Source organism: Strix uralensis, chromosome 5 (assembly GCF_047716275.1).
Source record: "Strix uralensis isolate ZFMK-TIS-50842 chromosome 5, bStrUra1, whole genome shotgun sequence".
NCBI classification, from domain to species: Eukaryota; Metazoa; Chordata; class Aves; order Strigiformes; family Strigidae; genus Strix; species Strix uralensis.
Genome location: NC_133976.1, coordinates 69,361,385 through 69,388,562, shown reverse-complemented (window position 1 = coordinate 69,388,562; position 27,178 = coordinate 69,361,385). Strand labels below are relative to the sequence as shown.

The following is a 27,178-nucleotide window of genomic DNA, read 5'->3' as shown; positions in this document are numbered from 1 at the left end:
TAAAGTAGGAAGAAAAAAATTTGAGGATAAGATTTCTGTACAAAATTAGTGATTCTGTTGACTTTTTTTTAAAGTTTTAAACCTTTTTTAATCAGTGTGCTCGAGGGAAATGCAAGTTTAATACAGTACTGAAGAAGACTCATAGAGATGATACAATAATTTAAGTCACCCAGAATTATTATCTTAGTATCTAAGCCCATGTCCATGTACTGACCTTAACTGATGGTGATATTGGATGGTCGATGGTGGTGACTTGATGATGATTGGTGATTAATGATTGTTGATGCTGTTCTCAGAGTATTTTCATGGATTGCTTATATGATTAGAAGAATTATATATGTTTTGGGATATGAGAGATTTTAAAGATATTCTGATTTCTTTTTCCTGTGTAGGTCTGTGAGAAGTTTGTGTTTACTAACATTCAGAATTACACTTTTGGTTTATCATACTAAGCAGAAATTTCAAGATTCAAGAGCCTGGACCCTCAGTTCTTTATCTGTCAGTTACCCTTCTTTAAGCAGTGTCCAATTTTTGGTGCTTCTGTTTTTAGACAGTTTCATTATTTTAGTATACATTGAGCATCTGCTTCTCCTTGGGTCTGGTTATTGTTTGTAGATACTGAAACTCATTGAAATTGTGAGCTAGGCTGTCTTCAGTGGTCATCTGAAGGAATTCACATGTTGAAGATGTTGCCCCCGAGTCTTCTGGGGTGCTTGGCAAGGTGAGCACTTCTCAGGCAGGCATGCATCTCAACAGCTTCCAGGCAGGGATGTTGCCCAGGAATTCAGTGCTTTTGGAAACTTGTAGTTAGTCAGGCGCTAGTAGCAAATTCAGTAGACAATAACAACCCAAATGCTTTGTTATGAAAGTGTCTGTGCAGAGGTTTTGGTGACTGTGTGGGGTACAGTTCCTGTAAATAAAGGGTCATGAACACAAAAAATGCTGTTGTATCCTGGGTGCCAGCAGACAAGCAAAGGACTGAATAAATGTTACCATATTTTGAAATCAAGAAGTAAATCAGCAAGCAATGGCAGAAGGCTGTTTTGTGGGTTTTTTTTTTAATATGCTGCATGTATAATAAACTTAATAGTCCAGGACTGGCAACATAGTGTCGCTCAGCAGCAGTAAGTTAATTCAGTTGTAATGGCAAACAAAACACTCTGTGTGAAACATGCAGTTCACAGATCATACCCTAACAGAAGTTAATGCTATTATGATATTTTGGACCGGTGTTAAGTATGCAAGCCCTTAAAAGTCGTAAAAGCACAACATGCTCTTCAGAGGTCCCAAACCAAGCTACAACTTTCTTCTGAAGTCCCACACCATATATTAAAAGAACACAGAAATAGATGAGACTTTTTCTTCTTTTTTTCCCACCCCAGAACTTGGCTGGATGTCGAAAGTGCATGTGAATCGACCTGCAGTTGTGAGGTATGCAGAACGGATTAAAAAATGGAGAACTGTGAAAGGTAATTGGCAAGTAAGTGCTCTTTTTATGCATTCTGTTCCTGTATTTTTAAAGCAGTCACTCTCCCTCTCCAGGCTGCAGTATTGAATTTTTTTTCAAGATGCATGTAAACTTAAAAGATGTGCTTGTCTGTGTCTTATTTTAATAATTTGTATTTGATGATGATGGGATGGAATAAGGTGACGTATTTATCCAAACAAGTTAAAAACCTTATAACTCATGAGTGGCAAAACCGCAAATGAATTTAAGTCATCTTTATTCATGAGTGGATTAAATTGTATATTACTATCCCACCACATTTATTCTGTTTCCCAGACAGACTTCTCTGCACGCTGCGTTCTTATTTTTTAATTTTAAAGCTGTAAGATATAATCGTGGTCCCTGTCAAGTTTGACCTACCTGGATGATTTTTCTTTACTTAAACATCCCCAATATGTGTGATTTCTTTGCTTAACTACTTCTTACCTAAAGCTTAAAAATTCTGACTGGCTATGGCATTGGAGGGGAGAAAGGAAAAAGAAAGAAAGAGAAAGAGAGAGAGAAAGAGAGAAAGAAAGAGAGAAAGAGAGAAAGAAAGAAAGAAAGAAAGAAAAGAAAGAAAAAGAAAGAAACTAATGTTAAGGAGACTGACTTTTCCACTCTTGGGGATAATGTAAATGATCAGTTATTGTCCATCTTAGTATCAAATAAGTTCAGGTAAGCCACCACTAAATCTGGTGCTGCAAATGAACTTTTCTTCAAAGCTATCTTGTATTCATTGAACACATACATTTAATGTCTCAACTGTTACTGTCAGCCTTTGCTGTTATTGACCCCGTGGCAGAGCTGGCAGATACTAGCCCAGTATGCATTTTGGTTTCTCTAGTTTGTATGTGAGAATGGTAATGCAAAGCCATCAGGTCAGCAGTGTAGGCTAATACCTTCTGCAAAGCAAAGCAGGTGAGGCATGGCTGCATGGTGGTTCAGCAGCAGGAGAGGAAGCACTGAGAGGGGAACGGCAGGCAGAGCTGGCTGCAGGATGCTATAAGTGCTTTGGCAACATTCAGCCAAGGGCAAGGTCTGGGAAATGCTGTGGAGCAGACCTGGAACTCCCAGTGAGCTCTCAGCCATGGGGTTGTAACTGGTGTCCAAAGACAAGTTGATTCTTCATTCATAAAACAGCTGTTCTGCAAGGAAATGTGTGTGATTCCTTCCCTTTGCATGCTAAACAAGTTGTTTACTTCCAACAGTAGCTGTTAATGTGGAGGCAGGAGGAAGGAGACACTCAAGAATCAATCTTAACAGTCCAACATAGTATAATAAAGCAAGAATCATTTAATTATACTTAATTCTTAAAAGAGCTGTTCAGAATCATTGGTATCCTCAGCTTAGCATGTCGGGCAGCCATTCTGTGGTGGCTGAAGCTGTGTTCATAATGAGCACAGATCTTGCAGATGACATTTTGGGGATAATTTGATGTAGCTATAAGATCCTACTGGAAGGTGATAGAAAAAGGCTTACTTCCTGTTACATGAACCTGAAAGTTTGTGCTTTGAATGTTATGATTAAATAAAAAATGGACATAAACTGAGGAAGGTTAGACATCAGCTCAGCGTTTCTCAAGAGTTTCTTATGCATAAAAAGTCACTTGATACCAAGTTTGGCAGTCCAGTGACTCTGGGTTGGGAAATAGCGTCAGTGAGAAAATCCAGAGGGTATTCCATAACATCGGCCATCTTCAGATACATCAGGAATGAAGAAGTTTTCTGATTTGGCCGAAGTTGCTATAGAAAGAACAAAGAAATAGAGAACCACAGGCTTTGATTACGAAGAATAATTGGGAAGAAAAGGATTTAGTATCACTCCCTCAACATGGCTGTAGTTCAAATGTTTAATTATTACTAACAGTTCTCCACTCTCCTGTGTAGTAACACTGGTACTGAGCTACTCGAGTAAGGTTTTATTTTGAAGAATGCCAGAAGCATCTCTCCTGTATTTGAACACTGTCATTGGAGGATAGTCATGTGCTGTTCATTTCACAGGAGATGATTTTGAACCTTTACATGTTTGAATCTAAGTAGCACCACACACTCAAATTTTGAAGCCCATTCCCCAAAATACACATTTGAAAAACCCTTTTAAAAAAATGTTCATACCAGTTCTTGGAACTCTCTGACTACATCTGTCTTGATGACTTTATGATTCATGTCATAAGAGATGAGACAAAAACTCCCTCAAATGAAGGATAAAATACTCCAAGTAAAAGAAACTTAAAACCATTTAAAGTGAAAAACCCTTCTGAAGTATTATAGGATGAAAGTTAGAAACAAGCAGTCAAGCTTAGACTAACAGAGGCCAGTAATGGTTTATTACTCTGTTCAATCACCCCAAAGCAGCTTTCAGTGTAACATTTACTGAAGATTCAGAAAGACGACTCCTATCAGTGAAGTATGAAGGGTTTGTAGGCTGCCAGCCACTTAAGATTTGCAGAGTAATACCTCCATGCAGAAGCAACAAGTTTTGCTGCCTATACTGACCAATCGTGTCACAGAGCAGAGAAGTCAAGAGAGGAACTTTATGGTCTCAAATGGACTTTGCCATTGCAAACTCTCCCCTTGTTGAACAAATGCCCACTAAGAGATGTCAGCTTTTAGTGAAGCCATTGCTGTAAATGAGAATTTGCTGGAAGACCTTCAACAAATATTTCAAAATAATGTCTTAAGCTCAATTCTTGTTCATCAGAAAAACTCCAAAAATTTTTAGTTGTGTTTCTGTTCCATTCTCTGATTAATAAGTCTTTTAAAATTCTGTAGCGTTTTCATCTAAAGAGTGCTTTAGCCTTGTCACTTAGTTCTTGCTTTTATTTTTTGCACCAAATAATTACAGATGCTTTTTATTCCTGATTCACACAAAAGCAGCTGGAAACATCTGGAGTCTAGACCCTAAGTTTTAAGAAGTCTGGTTCTTACCCCCACTGATTCCATGTTTCGCTCTCACAGCAGGAGAAGCATGCAAACGTGCAAGTGTGCAAATTGCTGATGTGTAGATTCATTTGCTTACTGACAATTGCAAACCTGTGCTCCTCTGGAAGGGTGTGTGTAATTTCTCGTGCATACAAGCCTTAAAGATACAGACATACTGTATAGAATGGCGCATAACAGTGGGGTTCTTCACGTAGGTGATGTTTTTATCTTTGTCTTACAGAATTAAATTTAAAACAAGATACTTTTTGTCCAGGTGAAAATGTTTGTCTGATTCTTACAGAGTCCCATTCGGTAGTTAGCTTTTGCACCAAAAATTGGAATTTCATCCTTTGATTCTGAGAGAGTGGATTTACTGTGCCAATACTGCTCAAGACATGAACAACTGTCAACCCTGTCTGTCATAAACCACTCTTTGCATATCCTCCACGTTTTATCTCCTGTGTTTCCTCATTCTTAGAGTGAGAGCCAGGCTTCTGATTCCTGCATCTTCTAAGTCAGTTTGGCTTTGGAAGTATAAACTGAAATATTGTATTCCTTGCTTCACTCCCTTTGTAGGCTGCTTGGTTTCTGAAAGCTGTCACCTGTATAGACCTTACCACTCTTTCAGGCGATGATACTCCTTCAAATGTTTACAGACTGTGTTTTAAAGCAAAGCATCCCATCAGAGAGGATCTGCTGAAAGCCTTGGACATGCATGATAAAGGTATGATAGTTTTTGTTGTATGTATTTTGCAGAGAAAATGTCTACATTTCCTCATTATTTTTTCATGCATGATAAAGGTATGATAGTTTTTGTTGTATGTATTTTGTAGAGAATATGTCTACATTTCCTGACTATTTTTTCAATTTTCAGAAAGCTGTAAAAATGGCCTCCTTCTTCTTATAATGGAATCAGTTATGGTAGGCAGTGCTGCAGAACTAATAGTTCTGAGAGAACAAACTAGGTCCTATATGGTCTTATTCAAAGCAACTGTCTTAAATTCTAAGTGCAAAATACCTATTCCTTTGAGTTAATACAGGAATACAAGGAGAAAAAAAAACATTTTCAGTTTGGCAACCAAAGTGAAGCATGGACTTAGGGCAACACTGTAAGTTATGATACCTAATGAGCAAATTTGATGTGGAAGCCAGAAGTGCATAACCTCAGTGTATGTCTTTTAATAACAGTGCACTAAGGTGAAACTAATTGAGCATTATGTTAATCTGCTTATGTCCTTAGTAAATTGGAGAAGGGGGGAGTGTTCATGTAACTCCTTTGGATTTCATGCTTAGCTGCTGTTCTGTTTGTAGCTACTGAGCCTGCCATTTTGCCTGTCAGAAAAAATGCATTCCACAGTCCTAAGCATGTAATTTTTCCTTCAGAAAACATAATCTATTACCTGCTTGTTTCAGTAGTTAAGACAGGAGACATCTTTTCAGCCCATTCTCCTTTAAGTCCTGTAGTAAGTGTATGCGGTTGTGTGCATATCCATGTATACACACACACACACAAGAGTTCCCAGCTAAGTCAACAGAGTTGAAGGGGCAGAAGACAGCCCTTAAGAACTGGTGGTAAAACTTTCATTGACATTACTCAGGTAGGCTCCATCTGAAGTCCCAGTGTTACACCTAAGACTGAACACAGTAAAACTTCAGAACAAATTGAGACTGTCAATATAACTATCAATAAAACTTCTTTATATCTGAGCAGCATTTCTGAATTTTTCTAGATGTAATCACTGATGTGTCAGTGAATACCATTTGACTTTTGTCCTGTCATGTTGGCCTTATGATGATTTACAAAAAGAAGATCCCAGCGACATTTGGGGCATGCTTTTACTATTGAAATATTTCAGTTTTACACAGGCATTGGTCCACTGATTGAAGTCATATGATGTAGAACCAAAGGGGGATCAGGCCTCTGGTTTTAAGCCATACACATAAAATATCAAAGATTAGTCTTTTTTTAAAACTTGGATTTATGAACTCTTCAGACAGTTGAATTATTAAATATGAGGTCAATTATCTGAGACTTTGAGAGAATACCATTTTAACTAGAAATGCAGTAGGACTACATTAACATAAAGACTGCTCAGTTGCTGCTGGGCTCAGTCTGGCTCAACAAGTAATGACAGAGCTCGGCAGTGCGGTTTCTCTCACATTAGGTTGCTGACTAAGCACGTCTTTACTGTATGTGTTGGCTTTAAACAGTGAATCTGTCAATAAAAATCTTGGTGTTTTAACTCCTGCTAATGCAAACTTGGTCCCTGGATCAGGTTAAGGAACATGAGGGAGGGAACAATATGGAGAATAACCTGAACTGTTTGAGCAATATAACAGATGTCCCTAGTGTAGGTGCTTTAGATCCTTGTGAGAATGCAGAAGTGGGAGGTGAGAACAATGCGCACATCCTCATAACATGGATTGCAGTCGAGAAGGTGGAAATCTATATGTGAAAAAGTGAACTGTGGCTTTTGCAGGTATTACTGTCGGAGCGGTTTGTGTATATCCTGCAAGAGTCACCGATGCTGTTAATGCCCTAAAGGCTGCTGGTTGTAACATTCCAGTAGCTTCAGGTAAGCTTTATTCAAAAATATCCAATTAAATATTTTTATGCTTTAAAATATGTAGAAAAATCCAGAAGTTTGGACTTGCTTTTGTTTCAGAGAGTAAGGTGAAAAAATATCAGGTGGAAGGAAGGGAATGGACGAGAGGATTTGCTTCTGGTATAATCTTTTCTTTTCTTTCAACTTCAAGCTTATCAGGAATGCCAAGTCTATTTTGCTGGAAGCTCTTCAAAGAGGTCCTTAAGATATATCAGTGTTTTCCTCACCCGAATAGAAGAAATTGAGGTAGTATGCTGGACAGAGTATCAGTAGACACTAAGTAGATGATAATAATAATCAGAACAACAATAATAATATTGCGATATGAGCTTTAGGAGTTCTAATACAAGGGGTTTTTTTCCCTATCAGTTTTTTGGCTTTTAAGTATAATCCTACAAGCTGGATTCAGTGAAGCTGTGTGCAGAGGCAAGGGTTATTGTCTGCTGAGCAGCACACAGGTTCAGGACTTGTACTTACAAATCTAATAGTGGCAGGTCTTCCTCCAGTCACCACACACGAGAGAAAAGTCCTGAATCTACAATAAGCAAGAATTAGAATCAAAGAATTATGTAGGTTGGAAGGGAACTCTGGATGTCATCTGGTCCAACCTCCTGCTCAATGCAAGGGCTAATTTTGAAGTTAAATCAGGTGTTTAATGCTAAGATCCATGTTTTCTGGTGAGTTTTTTTGTTGTTGTTTCACTGTTGTGTAGGGAAAAAAATACGTACTAAATGCATTTATATGTCAGAGAGAAAAATGATTATTTTTTCCATTTCCGAAGTTACCTTTGGGTTTTGTACTTAAACATCATAAATGTAATCTTAAGTAGACATCATTGAAAGCAATTTTTGCGATATTGTGATTTAGCTGTTAAACTTATTACTAGGATTTAACTTGAAATACTACTTACAAGAATTGAGGAGAATTAATGTATTGCTTCATGTATGAGTTCAGTCCTTGTTTGCTCTGTTCTGCTGGAAGCAATAGATATTGTGCTTTCTTATGTAGGCTGCTTTGGAAAAATTTAAGGCATGTGAAAGAGACCTTTTCACAAGATGCATTTAGTATCTTGCTGGACATTGGTTCTTGAGGGAAGAGCTAATGCTTCTGGATGAAGAGAGGGTAGGGTGAGATGCCTTTAGATTTTTTTGAATCATGATAGGGATAAAAAAAGAATAGCTTTCAAACTCTTTGGTGTATTAGAGGTATATACAATTTTATGGTCAATTTATAAAACATTTTCTTGCCTCTGCCTGCATCCCCTTTCTTGCTAGTGGCTGCTGGTTTTCCATCTGGACAAACTCCTCTGGAAACCAAACTGGCTGAAATAAAACTAGCTGTGGAATATGGTGCCAGAGAGATTGACATTGTCATTAGCAGGAGTCTGGTGCTGACTGGCCAGTGGGAAGGTAAGTACCCACGCTTTGGCAAGGAACCTAAACCTCTGTGTATATACACATGCAAGTTATGTCTTTGTCTCTTCCCCATCTCCACACCAGTCCTTGAAGAATTGGTCCTTTCCCTAAGAGTAATCTGAGGCACTGAACTAAATAAAAGCTATTTAATTTATGATGAATGGTGCATTTTTTGAAAAGAATGCTGTTACAAGTCCTGTCAGGCTGGGCATGTGGAATGACTTTGTATTTTGAAAATTCAGGTCTATTCCTTCTATGCCTTTAGAGGATTTTGTGTACAGGATAAAAAAAATAGCAAGTGAAGTGGAAGCGAATGCCTAATTATTTGAACAGTTTTGTTAAAACCCCGAAGGGGTTGCTAACGTGGATGATACCTTGTTAAATATACATGTTTCAACTCTTGACAAAAATATGTATTCTAGTTGTTTTCTTTTTCCTGAAAGTTGAGGGTACAAATTGACTGTTCATATTATTATTGATGTTCTTGTGTCTGTAGACTACTACTAATTAGTAAGAACAATAATGCTGAAGATGGTTTTTGCTCTAATTGCCTCCTTAATGTACTGTGAATGGTTTGCCTTAAGTGCTGACAGTGCTCCTATAACTAATCTCCATGTGAAGGTAAACACCTCATTGTCTTGGAATGAATTTTCCGTTTAGTTGTATAATGCAGGGCCGTAATAGTCTCTTTCTTGGAAGACTTCGTAAAGGACCCCCAGTACCTGAATTTGGTTAAGGAAATACAATTATCATGGTTACAGATCATATTTTCTGATTTTGGTTTTCTTTCAATTAGCAGGTAGAATTGAACCAAAAACGCCACATGTTTCTGCATCTGTGTCTTCAGGACTGATATCCCGGTTTCACTTGCTGTAACATCTTGACCTCTTTTGTAGTATTTACCATCTCCATCCTTTTTTCTCTTAAATATATGCAGCTTTACAAATGTTTGATTTCTTGAGTATGGGCATCGTTGCAGACATCTGTTTCTTTCAGAGTGGCTATCTTAAGTTCAGGTATGGCCTCAAAAATTGCTGGAATATGGAGACTGGTTGAGAAGTTTTAAGTAAGACAGCATGATGGATCAAGTTCTGTACCAGCTGGCAGCAAGACTATACGCATATCTTCCTACACTGTATCTTTGTTAGTGTCTACACTACACTACACTACTCTACACTGGAGGGTACCCCCTCCAGGAGCTGCATTCAGCTGTGAACGCGTATTGGACTTGGATACAAAGTGAGCTGAGTCAGTGATCTGTCACTAAGACTGAAAAAAGACCACTAAACTGGATTTAAGCAGCAACTTGCAATTATGTCTGAAAAAGTCTGTCTTGTAGAGTTTCTGACATAACTGCGGTTGCCATGCTTCAGACTTCATGGTACAAACCGCTGTTAAGTGCAGGTTGCATGGAGCAGAGATCAGAAAGTCAGTGCGTGTAGGCAATTGCAAATGCAGGCTTGAGGTTATATTGCCTGGATTATGTGAAGGAGAACTCAGAGGAGAAATACAGGGCTGGATTTAGAGAGAAAGTTTGTATCAGTGATTGAAATCAACTGAACATACATTGTTAAGGTTTTCTGTATCAGAAATGAATTGGGTTTTGTGATCACAGATTACAGGGGAGGAGTACACAGACATAGCAATGATGGATGTGGTATAAAGCTGTCAGTTTACTAAATGAGTAAATCAAGGGGTGACTTTTGATTTGGTATGCATATTCTTTTATCCAGACCTGAAGTCATGACAAGGTTGAAAGCCATCCATTTTTTTGGCAATGGTTAGTTTACATTTTTTTTACTGAGGGCAGAATTGAAATTATTTCCAAATGTTTTCTGAAAGTTTATTCATGAACATCAGTCTGTGTGTGGCACATATTTACATGGTCTTGAAAAAAGCTTCCTCATGAACAGAATTTACTTGCCATCCAGACAATAATGCTACAGGGTGAAAAATTATAATATTTAACTTGCCCATCAAAAAAATTACTTCAGTGGGTGATCCAAATATTTTGGTGGAAATCTAGTGTTCTGACTTCCTGTTTAGCTTTCAACAGTTGTAATGTTACCTGTGTGAACATGCAGCTTTCCACCTCTATCTAGTGGTTAGATATGATACACAACAATGTATAAGGTATGTTTAAGGATGCTAGAAGAAGGGATGAAGAAGGTTTTTTTTAGGATGGATCCCTGTATTACATAAAATTAAAGAGTCTAGGGCAGTACCTATGCCAGTTGTTCAAAGTGCTTCATTAACTGGAGCTGCCTTGCAGTTTTGACAGAACCTCTGCTTATGCTTAAAATGCTAATATATTTTTACTACTATTTTCTCATGCTGCCTGTCTTCACAACTTCAGGAGTTATTGACAAAAATATGTATGTGGTAGAGTGCTTCATCTTACTGTTCATATATTTTTACCTTTTCTTCTAGCCTGTGCAATAATTGGGGTCATCGTGATAGAATAGTGTTGCTTTGTGATTTGTTTCAAAGGCTTGTTTGGTTATTAAATATTTTAGTGTATGTCCAATTATGTCAAGTTATTTTAAAGCATTTCTTAAATATTGTTGGAGCTCTTTATGACACTTAGAATATATTTTCTAGATCTTTATGAAGTAATTGTTAAGATCTTTTTAATAGTGCTGCACATGAAAGCAGCTTTATTGAACAGTTAATTTACATTGGAAAATAACATTAAATGAGATTTAAGTTTATGAACTCATATACCTTTTACAACTTACTAGCTTTTAAAGCAATACTACTTTACAATAGTTTACTCAACCATTGTCTTGTATCACTTGACAATGTATGGGTTAAGCTTAAAAATCACAATTTAGATAGTCTTTAGGCACAGAATGTGAAGCCTGTATGTAAAGAGTGATGAAGTTGACTAAAAAATTGCTGAAAAAACCCGATTTTTTTCTTTTTCTCTCTTTTTTTTTCTTGTTATCAATGAATATGGTAGGGTTGCTGTACCTTCTGAAGCTGTCTGTGGTGCTGTAATGTTACTTCTGGTTCCACAGCTTTTAGCAAACACCTGGACATACCACACTGTAGGTGGCTTCAGAGGTATTGTTAACCCATTGTTTGTTTTATGTCAGTTGAATTTTCCTACAAGAAAAGGGTAAAAAACCAAGTACATTCTAAGCAGTTTGAACATGGTTGCATGCATGAAATACATTAGATAGAACCTCATTGTGAAAGCTGCCGTCTAATTCTGTTAATATGTATTCAACTGTGAGTTTAGAGGCTTTGTTCAGGGATTGGGGCCCCCTTTTGTGCTACATACTTTACAAAGAATGCAGAGGAAATACACTTCCCCCTCCAGAAACTTGGATAAGACTCCACATGTTGTTCAGAAGTATTATAGTTGGATTTACAGTTTTCTAGATGTGCAAGCTGACTTCGGATCTTGAAGTCTAGTTGCACAATTTCTGTCTTACATTGTTAGCAGCAGCTCAGACTCCTGAAACCAAGCTCTATTTTCAGTTATGTGAATCACTGGAGCCTGGAGTTGCACATATGTGGCTGAGAGCAGAACTGAAAGAGTCGTGTTGTGCTGATAGCCTTGTGCTTGTCATTTTGTTAACAAACCTGCCATTAACGTGCAAGACAGAAGGGACTCCAGCTCTTTTTCCAGTTTCCCATCATGATTACCTTGATCTTTTGGTCTAACAGAAATCAAAACATCTTCCCTCCTCATCACAGTTTCTACCCTTAACATCAGTCAATGTGACTGACTAGATAAAAAAATAAAAAAAGTATTTTTATCACCACATTTTTGGAGAAGGGTTGTTTCATAAAAATTTAAGCTGTGATTTTTTCCCCTTAATATTTTAATTTCCTGTGTAGGAGATACGAATTATCCCCTTTATTCTGTGATTTTTAGGACAATATTAGACCAAAGCAAGAGACCATCTAGACAATCTAGGGCAGATTATAGCCAGCAGTAATTGTCAGGGATGTTTGCTTGAGAAATGTGTAGGAGGAAGAACATTTTCTTTGGTGTATTTAATAGCTGCTAAAAATCAATATAACGTACTGAATAGTTAGAATTTAGGAAAACTACAAAAATGACACCTTCCAACACTTATCTTTTATAACAGTGAAATTAAAACCACAGCTATTAAAGTGGTTTTTTTCCTATAAAATCTGAATTTTTCTGACTTCTATAAATGCATTCAATGAAGCAGATCTAAAGTTCATGAAAGCAGTAAGATATTTTAAGTAAGTGGGTGCAAAGTAGAAGGATTCTTCATCCATTTTAACAGCTAAATCAGTGGAGCTACTACAGACTACATCAAGTGAGCATCTGGCTCCAAATATATTCTATATAGGTTGCCTTGCTTTGGGAACTTTTTTGGTGTTTTTTTAATTTTTTTTTCCCCTGCTTAAGACTTAGACTTCTTTTAGAATGGATAGTGTTGGTACTGTGTTCAAGATGCTACACAGTACTGGCCATTTGCTTTGAGAGCTCTTGATTTTCTTTTCCTTACTTTCAGCAGTCAGAAGGAGAGTCTCTTGTAACATTTCATCGCGGTCTTAGCTCACAGTTGAAAATATGCCTGCAGGGTTTTCTGTGATAGAGGTTTTTCCTAAGATCTCTGTGCCACTGCTGCTAACCAGAGAAACTCTATCTGCTGTGTCAGTTACTGGTGTTCTGCACAGGTCGCAGATATTCCCAGAACTGCAGTGTCCAGCTCTGCTCCAGCGTCCAGCTCTGCTCCTGCTCCTGTTTGACTTGACAGAACTGAGTAAAGTGATGGACTTTTGGCAGCACAGACTGTCCCAGAAGCAGTCCAGGACCCATTGAAAAACTGAGGGCGTTTCCACCCCTACTTTGCCAGGAAGTTTCAGGATAATCAAGTTATTTGTGCCTTGATTTAAATCTGACTGAGTACTGAAACTTCTTTTTTACTTTTGAAAGGAGTAAGAGTTTTTGCACTTGTTCTGTATCAAAGCAGTTCCTGCTTGTACCTGGGACTGGGGTGCTCTGGTTAATTTTCTCTGTCCTAGAGGTAGCTGCATTTCTATTTGTGCTTTTACTGTAAGGTTGAGAATGTCCTATGAATGCCAGCTATTGCCTGCAATAATTGATCTCTGAATAAGGAGCAGTATTTATTACCTGCACACCTGCCCCATTAAAGTATGCCCACTTTTCCACCACCTCAGCTGACCTGATAAACACGGATGATTGAAGATCTTTAGTTGTTCTTGTCCATGGGTTGATGTGTGCTGTCAGATAGCGGGACTGTTCAAATGATCATGGCACTAATGGCATATAAAAGTACCTTCCAACAATAGGGAGGATGCCATAGCTGCGGTATTAACTTGAGTGAACAGCAGCTATGAGTATACAATTTCTTTTCATGGAATCCAACCTAAATGTACATTTTGTTGATTTTCTTTTGACATTTTTGGTGGCATATCTTAAAGGCAGAGAAAACTCTGGTCTTTTCTTTTTGTTACCAAAACTAGAAGAACATGAAAGCTGCTTTCTCTGGCTTTCCAAAATCTTCAGGAAAGAGTTACTCCATGAAAAGAGAATGCATTTGGATCTAACATGAGCAGTGTAATCAAATGCACAAGAAAATAGCACAGGTTCTTTGTATTTCCTTTTTGAGTCTCGATTTGATGTAGGTTTTTGGAGTATGATCAATTGATCAATAAAACATGTTAGACTGCATGCTAGTACTGATTAATTCACACCTTTGGTACACAGTAAGAAACAAGGTGAAGCCTGGAGTCTATAAAGGGACTTGCTAAGTGCATTAGCCAGTTGTCTACTAATGCGTGTAGTATGTCTCAGAGGACCACCCCAGCAATTGCAGCCCCAGCCGCCTGGTGTGCTGATGGCATCAATAGAATGCGACAGCATCACGGGTGGAGGGGATGTCCAGCCATACAGCAGCTGACAAACCCTACTGTATGTTTCCAGGTCTCGCTTGAGGACTGAGGGGAAAATAAAACTAGTATTGCTGAAAAAATTTAGTCTTCATAGCCATATCCTGGACTTTTTTAGCAAGAAAGATTTATTAAAAGCTGTATTTTAGCCTTCCATAAAATAACTTTTTGATTATATGTTTGAAGATTGAGTATGATTTGTGAAAAGGACTCTCGTTCAAAGGATCCTGTTTGCTTATTTTGCATATTTTTTTTTTTTTTTAATTCAAATTCCAGAAATGGTGGCTGTACACTGTAAGAGCTGCTTTTCTCTCCACACTGGAGGAGTCTCAAACATCACCAAGTGGTCAGCTTCTAACAGCTGTTTTGATAATTTCTAGCTCTTTTAGTCTCCCTATGTTTAACGTTTTGTGGGAGCACTGCTGAATTTTACCAAAAAGGGTGGGAGGGTTTTTCTGTGCTCCCCGTGTTGTGTTACCTGACCAGGTCCACAAGGTCTAGCCTTCTTACAGTCCGTTATGTCCAAATTTATTCAGTTCTTACTGAATCTGTGAAAACACAAAACTGTTAGAAAGTTAAGCATGCCTCCGGCCATGACACTTCATAAATCCAAAAGCAGGAGTTTGTGAGGGGGTGGTCTGCTCTAGACAATGTCTGTGAGCAGCCAACTGCTCCAACTGACTGCTTGGAGATGAGAGCTAAGGGAGAGCTGTAGGTCAGAAGACAGACTGATAGCAAGAGGCCTTCCAAAGGCGGTGGAGCTCTCTGTGGGGAGCAACTCCAGGGCAGGGTTTGCTTTTTGTTTTCCAAGTAGTGTGAAGATACAGAGATAATGGTTTGCTTCATCTCTGATCTAGAAGGCTTTATATGTCAGTCCTGCTGTCTGTGTCAGTGGGTGGCAGTGCTTGTATGTTTAACAGTCGCTCATGACAAACCTCCTTCTGGAACTCCAGCTGGCTTCCTCAGCGAGCATGGGCATCAGAAGCGAGGGTCCAGCTCTGCCCTTGGAGCTGTAGCTCCACAGCGTGCTAGACAGATGTTGTCGTGCTGGCCCTCCTGCTGCAGTGCTGGCACCATCTGAGGTCACAGCACAGGATGGTCCAAGTCCTTGGTAGCCTTGTGGGCAAAGCCACTACTTGAGGTGGTTTGTAAACACAGATCCATGTGGATTTGATCCTTGTGGTGTGGTCCCAGGCCTTGGTCTCTCCTCATCAGGGATGTTAGAATTTTTTCAGGAAATTCTTATTTTCAAGAAGCTTAAAGTAGAATTCAGATGCCTAAACACAGACATCAAACTCCGTAATAGAACTTCCAGAGGTGGTCCCATGGCACTAGGCGGCAGGATAAGAAACCAGGGGGAGATGTGGAGCCTCCAGGAGTGGCAGCTGGAAGCCAAGGATGATATGTCATGGCAACTCAGGTGGCACTAATGTTTGTAATTAGACAACTTGGTCACAGCTTTGGTGTCTTAGGCTGAGCCCTTTGGCAAATGTGGCTGAAGGGGATAAGAGGGTGATGATGTGATGTGGACAGGAAAACGTAACTGTCCCTGAGTACTGATTCAATGTACTACCATATTTATTGCTGAAAAAGCTGTTTTAAAATAAATCTTCACTATCCTAGCATTTTTTACTCCTGATGTATTCATGAGTGTTTGGCATACTGTGCACATTCTTAGTTTTGAGAGAACCGATATTAATAGCTATTAAGTCAAGTCTGAAACTGTGTGGCATTGTTAATTACCTCCAGTCTTGTAATTTATTGAACTTACAAAACTTAAGTTCTTGAGTGCTATGACTAATTATAAGATTGGAAATTAATCCAGAAGTGGAAATTACAGCCATACTTGAAAATGTCTCTCAGGCAACTTTGATCATTTTCACATGCTTTTATCCACAGGTCTCTACGAGGAGATCCGTCAGTGCCGTGAGGCCTGTGGAAAAGCTCACATGAAAACAATCTTGGCAACAGGTGAACTGGGGTCCCTTACTAATGTCTACAAAGCCAGTATGATAGCTATGATGGCAGGTAAATATATGTGGTTTTCTTTTTAAGCTAAGATTGTCTTTGCTGTATTATTTATGAAGCTTAAAAAATTCTAGTCGTGAAAGTTTAGTTTTGCCGATAGTAGAAAAAACTATTATGCAGCAATTACTGAAGTTGCAGGTATAGTAATGGAGTGTCACTTGTTTTGTGTAACCTACAAAAACTGCATGAAATGTTAAATAATGCTTAAAACTGCTAAATGACAAAATTTGAAGGAACAAGTAATATTTGTTGTCAAATGTCTGATCCTTGCTATGTTTAATAAGGAGACGTACATTTGGGGCAGATACACATATTATCCAGGCAGTTGTGGTGAGCTACGAATGTGGTGTAAGTAGATGCCTTGTAAGCTTATTTTAGATGCAGGGGGAACTTCCCTGTGAAGATTCATGCTGACAGCTCTCATTTCTGGTTTGCAATCACTTCTAACCACCTCTATGAGAGTGCAGTTCGACAGACCAACTGTAGTGGAAATGCAGTGAGGGGAAGAAAACCGTGTGCTCCAGCAGAACGGGCGAGGTTATAACTGGTTTTAACTGGCACACAAAAGAAGTGGCACTCACTACCAGCAATTAATTGGCACTTCAAAAGGTGTTCAGTCTTCCCCTGTCTTTGAAAACTCGATTACATCTGACCTGATGTTTAGGATACTGTCTTGTCTTTTATACTGAACCTTTCAGCTGAGAAACACATTTCCATGAGCAGGATAGAGTTTTAGGGGCTACGTATAGTTTGTAGGTATTACTTTTTTGCATAGCTTTAGCCATTGCAGACTGAATGTAGCAAAGCACCCATTTGAACCCGGATTTACAGCGGTATATTCTCTCTTCAGCTTTGGGTCTGCACTGGTACAATTTTCCCTAGTTTAACCAGGATTTAAGGTTGTGTTTTAATGCCATCTTTAAGATGCAAAATTGGCAATTGGCTGATAAGTCTGTGTTCTTCGAACTCTGTTCTAGACACCTGCTTCTTCCACTGTGCTTGAAAGAGGGCTTTTCAAGTATGCTCACAGGGAGAAGTGTAAAAATATACTAAGAACCAGTTGAGTTAGTCTGTCTTCTAAACTTTCCCTCATTTTTGTGTTGATTTTTTTTTTCTACTGTAAGCTCTTCAGACCTGGAATTTCTTCTTATTTTAGAGCAAGAAAAAAATCATCCAAGTGTCTTGACAGTATTTGAATACATATTCAACTTGCTGCTGACCTCATTGTTTCCTTACACAACACTATGCTTATCTACTTCAAATGGAATGGGAAGCATTTCAGGCTTTTTGCTTGCTCAGCTATAATGTCAGTTAGTATCATTACATACAGAGGATCAGTATTATGCCAGTAAATACTGCTTTTCATTAGAAGAGGTGTAAGAAATACACATTTCCTGTCATTTAAACTGATCTACTAATCATTATGATCATTTTTTGTAACATGGAGTAGTGAAAAATTCAGGTTGTAAAGCGGTTTAACATTTTCAGATATTTTGCTGGTGTAGTTTTTTTGAAATACAGCAGATGGCTCTATTGTTAATGATTTTCCTTGCATAGTTACTCATTTTACAAGCTACTTATCCATCTGAATATGTGCAGTTATTTCCTTATTTCAGTCTCTTGCTTTTTCTTTGTGGGTAGGTGTAAAAATAAGAATTTATTGGTGCCCTATGTACATGTATTGAGGGCCAGATTTTCAGACTCTGATTTGTCAGAACTGGTGAGAACCTCAAATTCCAGTTGAATTTTGTTTGATTTGGGTATTTGTAGCATTTTGGGGAGAAAGTAATTTTGCACAGTAGTTTTAAGTTCTAGCTTTAGTATCCATATATTTTTTTTCAACTGGTGCCATGATATAAAAGAAAGAAAAAAGGAAAGGAAAAAAGGAGATGATCTTGTGGATATGGCAGGCCCTGGCAACTCTTCTGAAGATAAAAAAGAAACAACTCTGATAAACTTGACCCTAGTAATTAGTTTTATATGGGGAAATTAGTTACACAGTATAGTGGATTCAACTGCAAAACTGGCTTTAGAAGTTTTTGCTGCCTCTGGCTAATTGCTCCTGCCCTTTACACCAAAATTGGCTGCTCCTTCAGCTGTGCTGTTAGAAGTGCTCGTCCTGCTGCATTGTAAGCTGAGTTTGAAAATTACATTTTAAGCTGACTTAAAAATTACTCCAGAAAAGGGTTAACTAGTTTGCTGTGTGTTTTTTGTGATTGGTTGTCAGTGGGGTTTTTTTAATGGTCACAGCCTCAATAATCTGGTTTACAGCCTTGCCTTGCACACGATTGTATCAGTGCAACTGGGGACATGGTATGCAGTCCTTAAACTGTTTTCACTTCACTATGCGTAATGTAAGCCTATCATATAGGGAGCGCAAAATCCTAGATATACAGATGTTTACATTGCCCTTGCTGAGCATGCACACATTCACCTATGTCCTGAAGCACAAAGTCACTAGATGTGGTGCAACATGTATATACTATATATGTATTTCCCATGTGTCTCATTTGTGAGACTCAGAAGACTGAGAGAGTAACACAGTGCTGATTCATTAGTAGCTCTGTGGTTAAAAAGCTTGCCTGTGATGTCTGGGACTTGATCTCTCTGACTGAGGTTCTTCACCCACACAGAGATCAATTTTACAGTGTATTTGCTGTTAAGGATCTCAGTCCCTCCCGATAAAGTCGCTCTGCTTCACACAAAGCAATTAACCAAGCAGGCAATACAGCCCAGATGTCTCCTCTCCCAAATAACTTTCAAAAATTTGTATACAGTCTTCCTCGTGCTGGCTAGAGGAATTATTGGTGTATGCTGGGAACCAGCATGTTGCATCTGGTTTGACTTAGCTAGCAGGTGGAGGTTCAGCCACGGGACGCAAGGCCAGCTGCACAGATCACTGACTTGAAAAGGGATGGTAAAAGGTCAAAAAATGTGCACCCTCGCATTGGCTAGGATTTTACAAGTATGCTAAGAGCTGTGCTCAGGGTGGGGTGGTGTACCCGTGCACTTTTATATTCAAAGCAGATTGCATAGGCCACTTCTGTAGGCAAACAGCTGTACTCTGAATCACAGCCCTTGCAGGACTCAGCAGAAGTCATTCACTGCACGCCAGTGAGTGAGGCTGAGCCCAGTGAGACATACAGATCCCAGCAGTGCACTGGAGGTGGAGGCCAGTTGAAGAAACAGTGCTTTGCACAACATGCCTGTGTACAAGATGTTAATGCTTCCACCTGCAAGAACTTGGGAAGAAGTGTTGCTTCACAGTGAGGTATGAGAATAATTTTCCTCTATTTGAAGCAGTGGCTCTTGGCTCCTCCTGTGTCTGGTATCTCCAAAGTACCATGACTACTTTTTCTTCCTTCTCTACCACATAAGGAGAAAGACATCAGAATGGGAGCAGGCACCCAGTTCTCTTAAATTCTTTTAACCATACCTTTACAGACTTGACTGACATGCAATAAATTCTGGAATATTTAAGAACCTATTTCTGAGTGAAGGAGGCTGACAGCCCTCTAAGGACAGTGACTCACCTGGCAAGAATAATCCTTGCAGTGCTAAGGAGGACATAATAGGTAGGATTGCACATGAGAGGCTCTGTGTCACTACCAAAGGAGCACATTTTTTTCAGAAAGCTGACCAAGAGAAAATCTCAGCATTGAATCAGGGCATTTTTGGTCATTGGTTTATAATGCCCACCGCCATTTCTTGAGCTTCTTGAAGTTCTTGGTGGTAGTTTGAGTACATTAGCTTCTTAAGGGAAACTGACTGCATCTTCAACTCTACCAGACAGCTTCCAGAGAATGAGTAGAGCAAACTAATCAGTGGTTTTCACTGTCTGGTTGTCACGGTCCACTCGGTGGACTCGTGATGGTTTGTTTGCTACGATCTTGAAAGTGCAAAATTAAGGTGACCAACACCAAAGGGGATAGCAATAATCAAACAGTGAAACTTTATTGGGTTGCCTGTGAAGAGGCACGCGATAGTTAGAGATGGGTGAAAGAAAGGAGAAAAGTAAAGTTAAGTTTAGAGAGAAGAGGGAGAGAGGTTATAGCTACCACCGCTGATCTCACGACGTCCTAACGGTCCCGGGTCCAGCTGATGCTGCGTCGTCAATCGTCGTGGTCCTTGGTGGGGAAGCTTCCAATTTTCGTTGTCCAGAAGTCATCTTTTATGCTTAGTAACACACCTTGCTCCACCTCTGCCTCAGGGGTCTCCGCCCTTCTCAGAATTCAATTATCATATCTCCACCCTTCTCGAGCAAGGCCATCGCACGTGCACAGGGGGGAGTGTCCGAGGTGTGGTCAGTCTCAGAGGCGGGTAACCTTCAACCAGGAGGTGTGTTTTGGTATTATAATGAAGCAAAGTTCATCTGAGGTTCATGATTTCTTCATCGATGTTATGGCAACAGTCGCGATCCATCTTTTTTGACAATGGCTATGCAATTATCACTAACCGCTCTGGCTAGGCCCAGGTACCGAACAATAGCACAACACTCTTTGTACTACACGGCTCAGGCACCAAAGAACAGCACTGCACTGCCTGCACTACACGGTTCAGTACTCAGGAGAACAGCACAGCACTGGCTGTGCCACACTGCATTCTGCATTCAGGAGCCTTTGCACCACATTCCGTTTCAGGGGTCGGCAACTGCGCTCCAAACAGGCCGTTGTTGGGTACCTCACTGTCCATGTCCCTGATGACAATGTTGAGACAATGCTGATCTTCTGACCGACTCTTACACTGGTGTATACTTGTGTGAGTCACATCCATTTCTACAGGAGACACTCAAATCTGTGTCTTCATAGCCTCTTGGATTAAACAGTCGATCTAAGGAACACAGATGGGAGTGCCTGACTTCCCCATACCAGTGGTAACTATTCTATGTTTTTTCATCATGGTGTCTTTAAAAAAAAACAGGTCTTGTACAGACTTCACTTATGAGAGCGAGGCCATTTTTTAACTTTTGATTTTTGACACAAACATCAGAAACTGCCAAGGAAGCCAGGCAAGAAGGGGAAAGATGGTGAACTTGAAGTGAGAAAGGAATGCTTCACTAAAGGTGTGGATGACTTAATTGCATATTTCAGTCACATATAAGGGTTTTATTTTGGAAAATCACATTTTAACCATATTACCTAATTACAAAATCTTTATTGTTTTGTGTAACAATTCATATTAATTAAGATATACAAACTGGAGGGGAGAGGTGGAGAAAGTGATTAAGTAAATGTAGTGTACTTTAAAAGTGAAAACTTCATCTGTGTCATTTTGACTGTGAAAGCTGGTCTTGATAGTACAGCTTCTTTTATGTTACTCTTTGGGAAGCTAAACGAAACACAGCAGTGACATGCGAAAGATATTTGTTTTCATTATGTATATCTAAACAAGTACCTGTGGAAAGGTCAAGGAGGAGTGATATATGTTCTGCAACTCTACTAAATGTATAGGTTTAAAACAATTTTTTCATAGGTCATTAAGCTGTTAGTCAAATAAATTGTAAGTTGAGATACTGACTAATGTAAAAATTGAATTTAGAAAGGGAATGAGTTAGTGCTAAAACAAACTAACTTCTAAAGTCTCTAGAACAAAAAACCCTGCAAAAAGTAGCAAAAGATGGCTGAGGCAATAAAGTCTCTGATGCTGATAGTCTAGAAGGAGAAAATTAGAACACATTAAATGTGTGATCAGAAGTTTTTTAAGATGCTTTGATACTGTTCATTCCAAAGTGAACAGAAATAATATAGTCAAACAGTGAGGAAAAACTGTGTCTTGCAGTTCTGAGGAGAGCCCACTATCAATCCTTCTAGGATTCATCCTGCTTTACACGAGTGGTTCCAGTTAATACACACTTATCATTTTCACAGCAAACCTCACCAAAACTTAAAGGCACAAGTATGCTGGCCTTGTGCTAGATCCAGAGAGAGACTGGCTGAGGCCTGTAGTATCCAGTCTTTGTCTCTAAAAGCAGAGAGTAGTGCCACAAGGTTCTCCCAAAGCAAACTCAGGACACAGCAGTACTGCATGAAGAGGTTTTCCTCAGAAATCCTCAAGATCAGAACATCGTACTGCACAAAAGCCTAGCTCTGATTTAAGAAAACGTAACAGTTTAATGATTATGAGAAGAGAGATCAGAGAAATATGGTTTGGAACATCACAACTTAATGCCTAGCTACATAAAGCTTTACCTCAGCTCTAAATAAGGTTTTTATACTGTATTTAATATTGGTACAGATCCATTTTTAGTATGAATGATGGGAAGACAAATTCTGTGGTACCAGTAGCTGTTGTTTTGAGCAGTGTCTTGCAAAGATTTGTTTTGAGCAGGGTTAGGTGGTGTGGCTGTAAACATCCTAGCAGCCATCTGAGTGCGAGGGATGACTTACTTTCTGCTGGATGTGGACTGCCATGATCCAAAACTTCTACCAAGCAAATTTTTCATGAAAAATGAAAGAAACCAAACTAGCAAAATCTGACTAAAGAGCTAGGCATGCTTTGTGCAAATGTGACTCATGTAGGAAACAAGACTACTGAATAAGTAATAACACTTGGCACTTAGATAGCACTTTACGTCTTCAAAGCACATACTGACATTAGCAGAATAAATCTTAACAATCGCCCTATGAAGTATGAGACAAAGATAATAACAGACAAGTCAAAAGTCAAGTTAAGATCAGTTGTGAGTTCCTGGCTTTAAATCCCACGCTCAAATCAGAAGTCAAGGGTCCCTCAATAGCATGTGAGTTGTATTATGTATTGATTTACTTATGTGTCTACAACTTCATCTGTAATTTGGTACTAAGTCAGTTATTAGAGCCCAAATGAAAGGCAAAGCAAGGGAGGAGGCTTGGTAACACACATAAAGCAAGATTTCAGTTTGTGTCTGGTTTTACATGTCTGAAATAGAACTAACTGTACTGAGTATACAGTGTATCTGTAAAGGGTACACTTTACCCTGTAAAAGGTCCATCAGAAATCAGGGGCAATGCATTGCTGTCGCCTGCTAAAAGCAGACTGGGTCAAAATTGGCAGCTCCTTTCTACAGATGTGAACTGTCTCTGAGTGCTTTTTAGGTTAACAGATGATGTTAAGCTCTGTTCTGGAGGTCCAATATAAGGCTGGGGACAAACTAGTAAATCCTTACTCTTCTGAAGGTGTGGGAGGAGGACTTACTGCCTGGCTGGTGACAAAGGCTTTCTTGGTCACAGTCTGGTGGCCGTTTCCTCTCTCTCTCCAACCGAGCAGGAGTCGGAGTGAGTCCAAGGTGTGATGGGGATTGCTTGCTATTCTAGCTTGGCTGAGCTGCGCTCATGGGCTGAGGAAGGTGGATGTGAAATGCAGCATATTCTTGCATTTGACTGCTTGTCTTCAGAGAACAAAGCACAGTGCAGAGGGAGTTCTCCCACCTGCTTTGTCAAATGGTAGAGAATAATCCCAGTTTTCTTTGGCTGTGATCTAGCAGTACAGATTAGATCTAGCGTGGGCATGAGCATATTTCTGAATTTCTGTCAATTTACTGAGAGCACATAAAATGATGTTTATGTCAGCTCTCTTCTGTCTACATGTATGCAGACAATACCTCATTTGTCCAAAGATCTGCCCATTCCTTCAGAATTTTTAGATAAATTTGAACTTGCAGAGTTTGTACTACTTCAGCACTTTGCATCACGCAGATGCAGTGTTGTGTGTTGTTTTAGGAACATAGCCTTGGTTACTGTCTTGAATATGTAGAAGTGGTTGCAGTTGGCTGCTGTAAGAGGCTCATCAGGACAGTAATTAACACTATGGAATTATATTAGTAGTTTATAACTTTCCTGTCTGTTTGCTGCAGCAGATGTCCTGCATTCTGCATAGCCTGTGGTTGTTCTGCATGTTCAGAGCTCTGGTTAACATCACTGAAAGTTTAGTGCAAGGATCGAACATGAAACATGCTGTAGAAAACTAAGATACAGAGCAGGTCAGAGCGAGACAGTCTGCCTCAAAATTTTGAATGATATTATGGACTAAAAAAGTTTTAAAATTAAGAGTTAGATCAAAAAGTGGATGGTCTTTAAATACAAGCAGTCTAAAGGAGATTTCTACAGGAAAAAGTGACTTCATTTATTCTGGTACAGAGTGGGGGGAAATAAATAAGCCAGTAGGATAAAAATGCAGATAGCTCTATGTTCAGTAGGCAGTACAAGGCTGCTCCCTTAAATGATGTAATTGCCTACAAGCTTAACAGTGATATTGCAGCTAATCACTAGAAATAATGTAGGCATGACAGAGAAGCTTGGAGTGGAAAGCTTCTAACAGTGCAATTGCAATATCCTCAGGTTTGAATTACTGATGAGGGTCCATACAAAGGACAGTAACACAAAAAAAAAAATAATGTTGGGCTTGGGTAAAGCAGACCTTGAAGGAATGAGAGCTAAGACTTAAAAATCTGTCTGAAACTCAATAATGTATGTATAGGGTATCAGAAGTGAAGGAGCAGAAGGTGGTTGAGAAACACTAGGGCAGGCTCTAGTGAAAGGTCTTTCAGTAGAGTCAAAAGAGCAGCAGAACCCTGTATGGGTAAGTAGAGGACAGAAGTAATACCTGAGAGAAACAGATGTTGCAGGAAAAAAAGATACAAAGAGTCTGTGAAGGGAGAACAGAGTTAGAGTGTATACAGTAAAACCTCATTTGTTTGCAGTTTGTTAAGCTAGAAACCCAGATGTGCATGCAATGCCACATTTTGTTATGCATTTATTTATGTGCTTACTGAACTATGCATTAGACTATACAGCCATATTTGAGGGGAGATAGTTATCTGGGGATGATCATATTTGTCATACCAGGATGCCTGGCAACTCAGTTTGCTAATTTTGTGAAAGGTCTATTCTATTAATAGTATTCTACCGTAATCAGAAAATAGCAATATGCACCCTCTACTGAAGTCAAAGAAGAAACACCAGTGTAAAACAGCTCTGTAAAACAGTGTTGTCAGCACTGTACCTGTTTGATTTTGTGTTATCCACAACACCACTTGACTTTCTTCCTGCACCATCTTCATTTACAAATAGAAACAGTGCTATTTCCAAGCACTTCTCACCAGAAGAATATCAAGTTAAGTCAGAAGATGGGTAGGACTGTTTGAGGTAGCAGAATGACTCCTAACTTATCATCACTTTCGACAACTCTGTTATCTTCCTGTTTCTCCATATGTAAAATTAACATTGCACATTTTATAGGACCTCTGTGAGGTCTAGTAAATTAAGATATAAGCAGAAATATGTTCCTTTTATTAGAAGGCAGAAATTTTCCATGCCAGTGCATGAAGATGGAATGCCCTTTGTCACAATTGAAATTGGGAAATGGAACAAGAGAAAGCCTGGAAATTTGCTGGTGGGAGCTGCTGACTCTGATTTGTTAGTACAGCCAACCCCAGGAGTGACAGTGGAGGTGGGAGCTGGCACAACTTGCTGTGGTACTGTAGGGTGATGGTATTGTGCGCAGCATGATTGACTGGCACTGCCCATAGCAACAGGGAGGTTACATTCGTTCAGCTGTTTTCATAGCACTCCACTCAAAATGTTCTTTTAAATTAAAGAGTTTTGCCATGCCTCCTGTACGCCTGTTTTGCTGTGGTTTGGTGTTCCCCCTGCACTGAGCAAAATGGAATGAGCAGTATGGACCTACAAGAAATCATAGAGAAGCAGGAGCATGATAAATCCCCAGAAATCCCAGGACCTGTCACTGGATCTCAGAGAAGGGTTTGAACCCTGATCTGCAGATTTCTGCTTCTTGACCTGTAAGAAAGTGGCTATTCTTTATGCTTCAACCTTTGAAACTGGTTGTGAAATAGTAGTTCACAGTGAGTAGGAATGTACTGACAGTATAACATACTGTTGAGAGGTGTCAACCTCTATTAACAAACTGTCCTAAATGCCTGAATAGCATTTTTCTTTTGCTGATATTCAGGATTTTTGCAAAGCATGTTAATTAAGGAATATCTAAATGGTATATTTTCAATTTATAACAACTGATGCAGAGAGGTGAGAAAGCACCCCTGTTGCGTTAATTTTCCCCATGAATGAAACCTTGTTTCTATGTTAAATAATTTGTTAGAATTTGACTTAAAACTTCTGAAGTTTCATATCACCTCAGACTCAGAAATCGTTGCACAGTGAATAGTTCTAGTCAAATATGCCATCAAAATAACACGGCTCCCTAGCAAAAAACTTTGCATCTCTGAAGCTCTGGTATTGAAGGTAATGGTTTGGGAGAATGCAATTTCAAAACATGGAAATATTATGTAAAATCAATAGATGTATGGGGTACTATTTATTTCTCTGATACTTCAGGTTGGTTTTTTTATTCTGTCAGCAGCAGGTGTTAACTTCTACTAAACCAGTGAAAAATAGAAATAAATATTTAATTTATTGTATCTATCAATTATACAAAATTGACTTATGAAATATTAAAGTATCTTTTAAGAGACTGCAAGTAGAAACACTACTTAGAAAATCCAATCCCTTAAGAGAAAGTTAATATAGATGTGGAAATAAACTAAGCATGATTTTAGGGTTGCAGGTCCTGGGATTTTTTGTGGCTTTTTAAGGTGGCAAGGCCTAATGATCATGTCTATCTAATTTGAAGGTATATGCTCATGGCAGCAGAAATGTGAAATCAGGCTTCTAAAGAGAAAGAGGTTGAATGGAAAAATACACTAGGAGTATGTGATCTTGGAACATCAATAGGTTATTTTAAAACACTATGGACACTCATTTGAATATACCCATTTAATTGTAAGGGACAGGAATACAGTGGAAAACAAAGCAGCATAACAAGAGA

The 27,178-nt window shown here is 39.0% G+C and overlaps 1 protein-coding gene across 1 annotated transcript in view; it reads left to right on the top strand.

The window, feature by feature from the left end:
* DERA (deoxyribose-phosphate aldolase) overlaps positions 1–27,178 on the top strand; it is a 56,518-nt gene that overhangs the window by 7,874 nt on the left and 21,466 nt on the right. Inside the window, exons 2-6 of the mRNA XM_074871515.1 lie at positions 1,383–1,480; positions 4,987–5,134; positions 6,891–6,986; positions 8,291–8,425; positions 16,232–16,360. Of these exons, the coding sequence (XP_074727616.1) occupies positions 1,383–1,480; positions 4,987–5,134; positions 6,891–6,986; positions 8,291–8,425; positions 16,232–16,360 (606 nt within the window). The remainder of the gene's footprint in view (positions 1–1,382; positions 1,481–4,986; positions 5,135–6,890; positions 6,987–8,290; positions 8,426–16,231; positions 16,361–27,178) is intronic.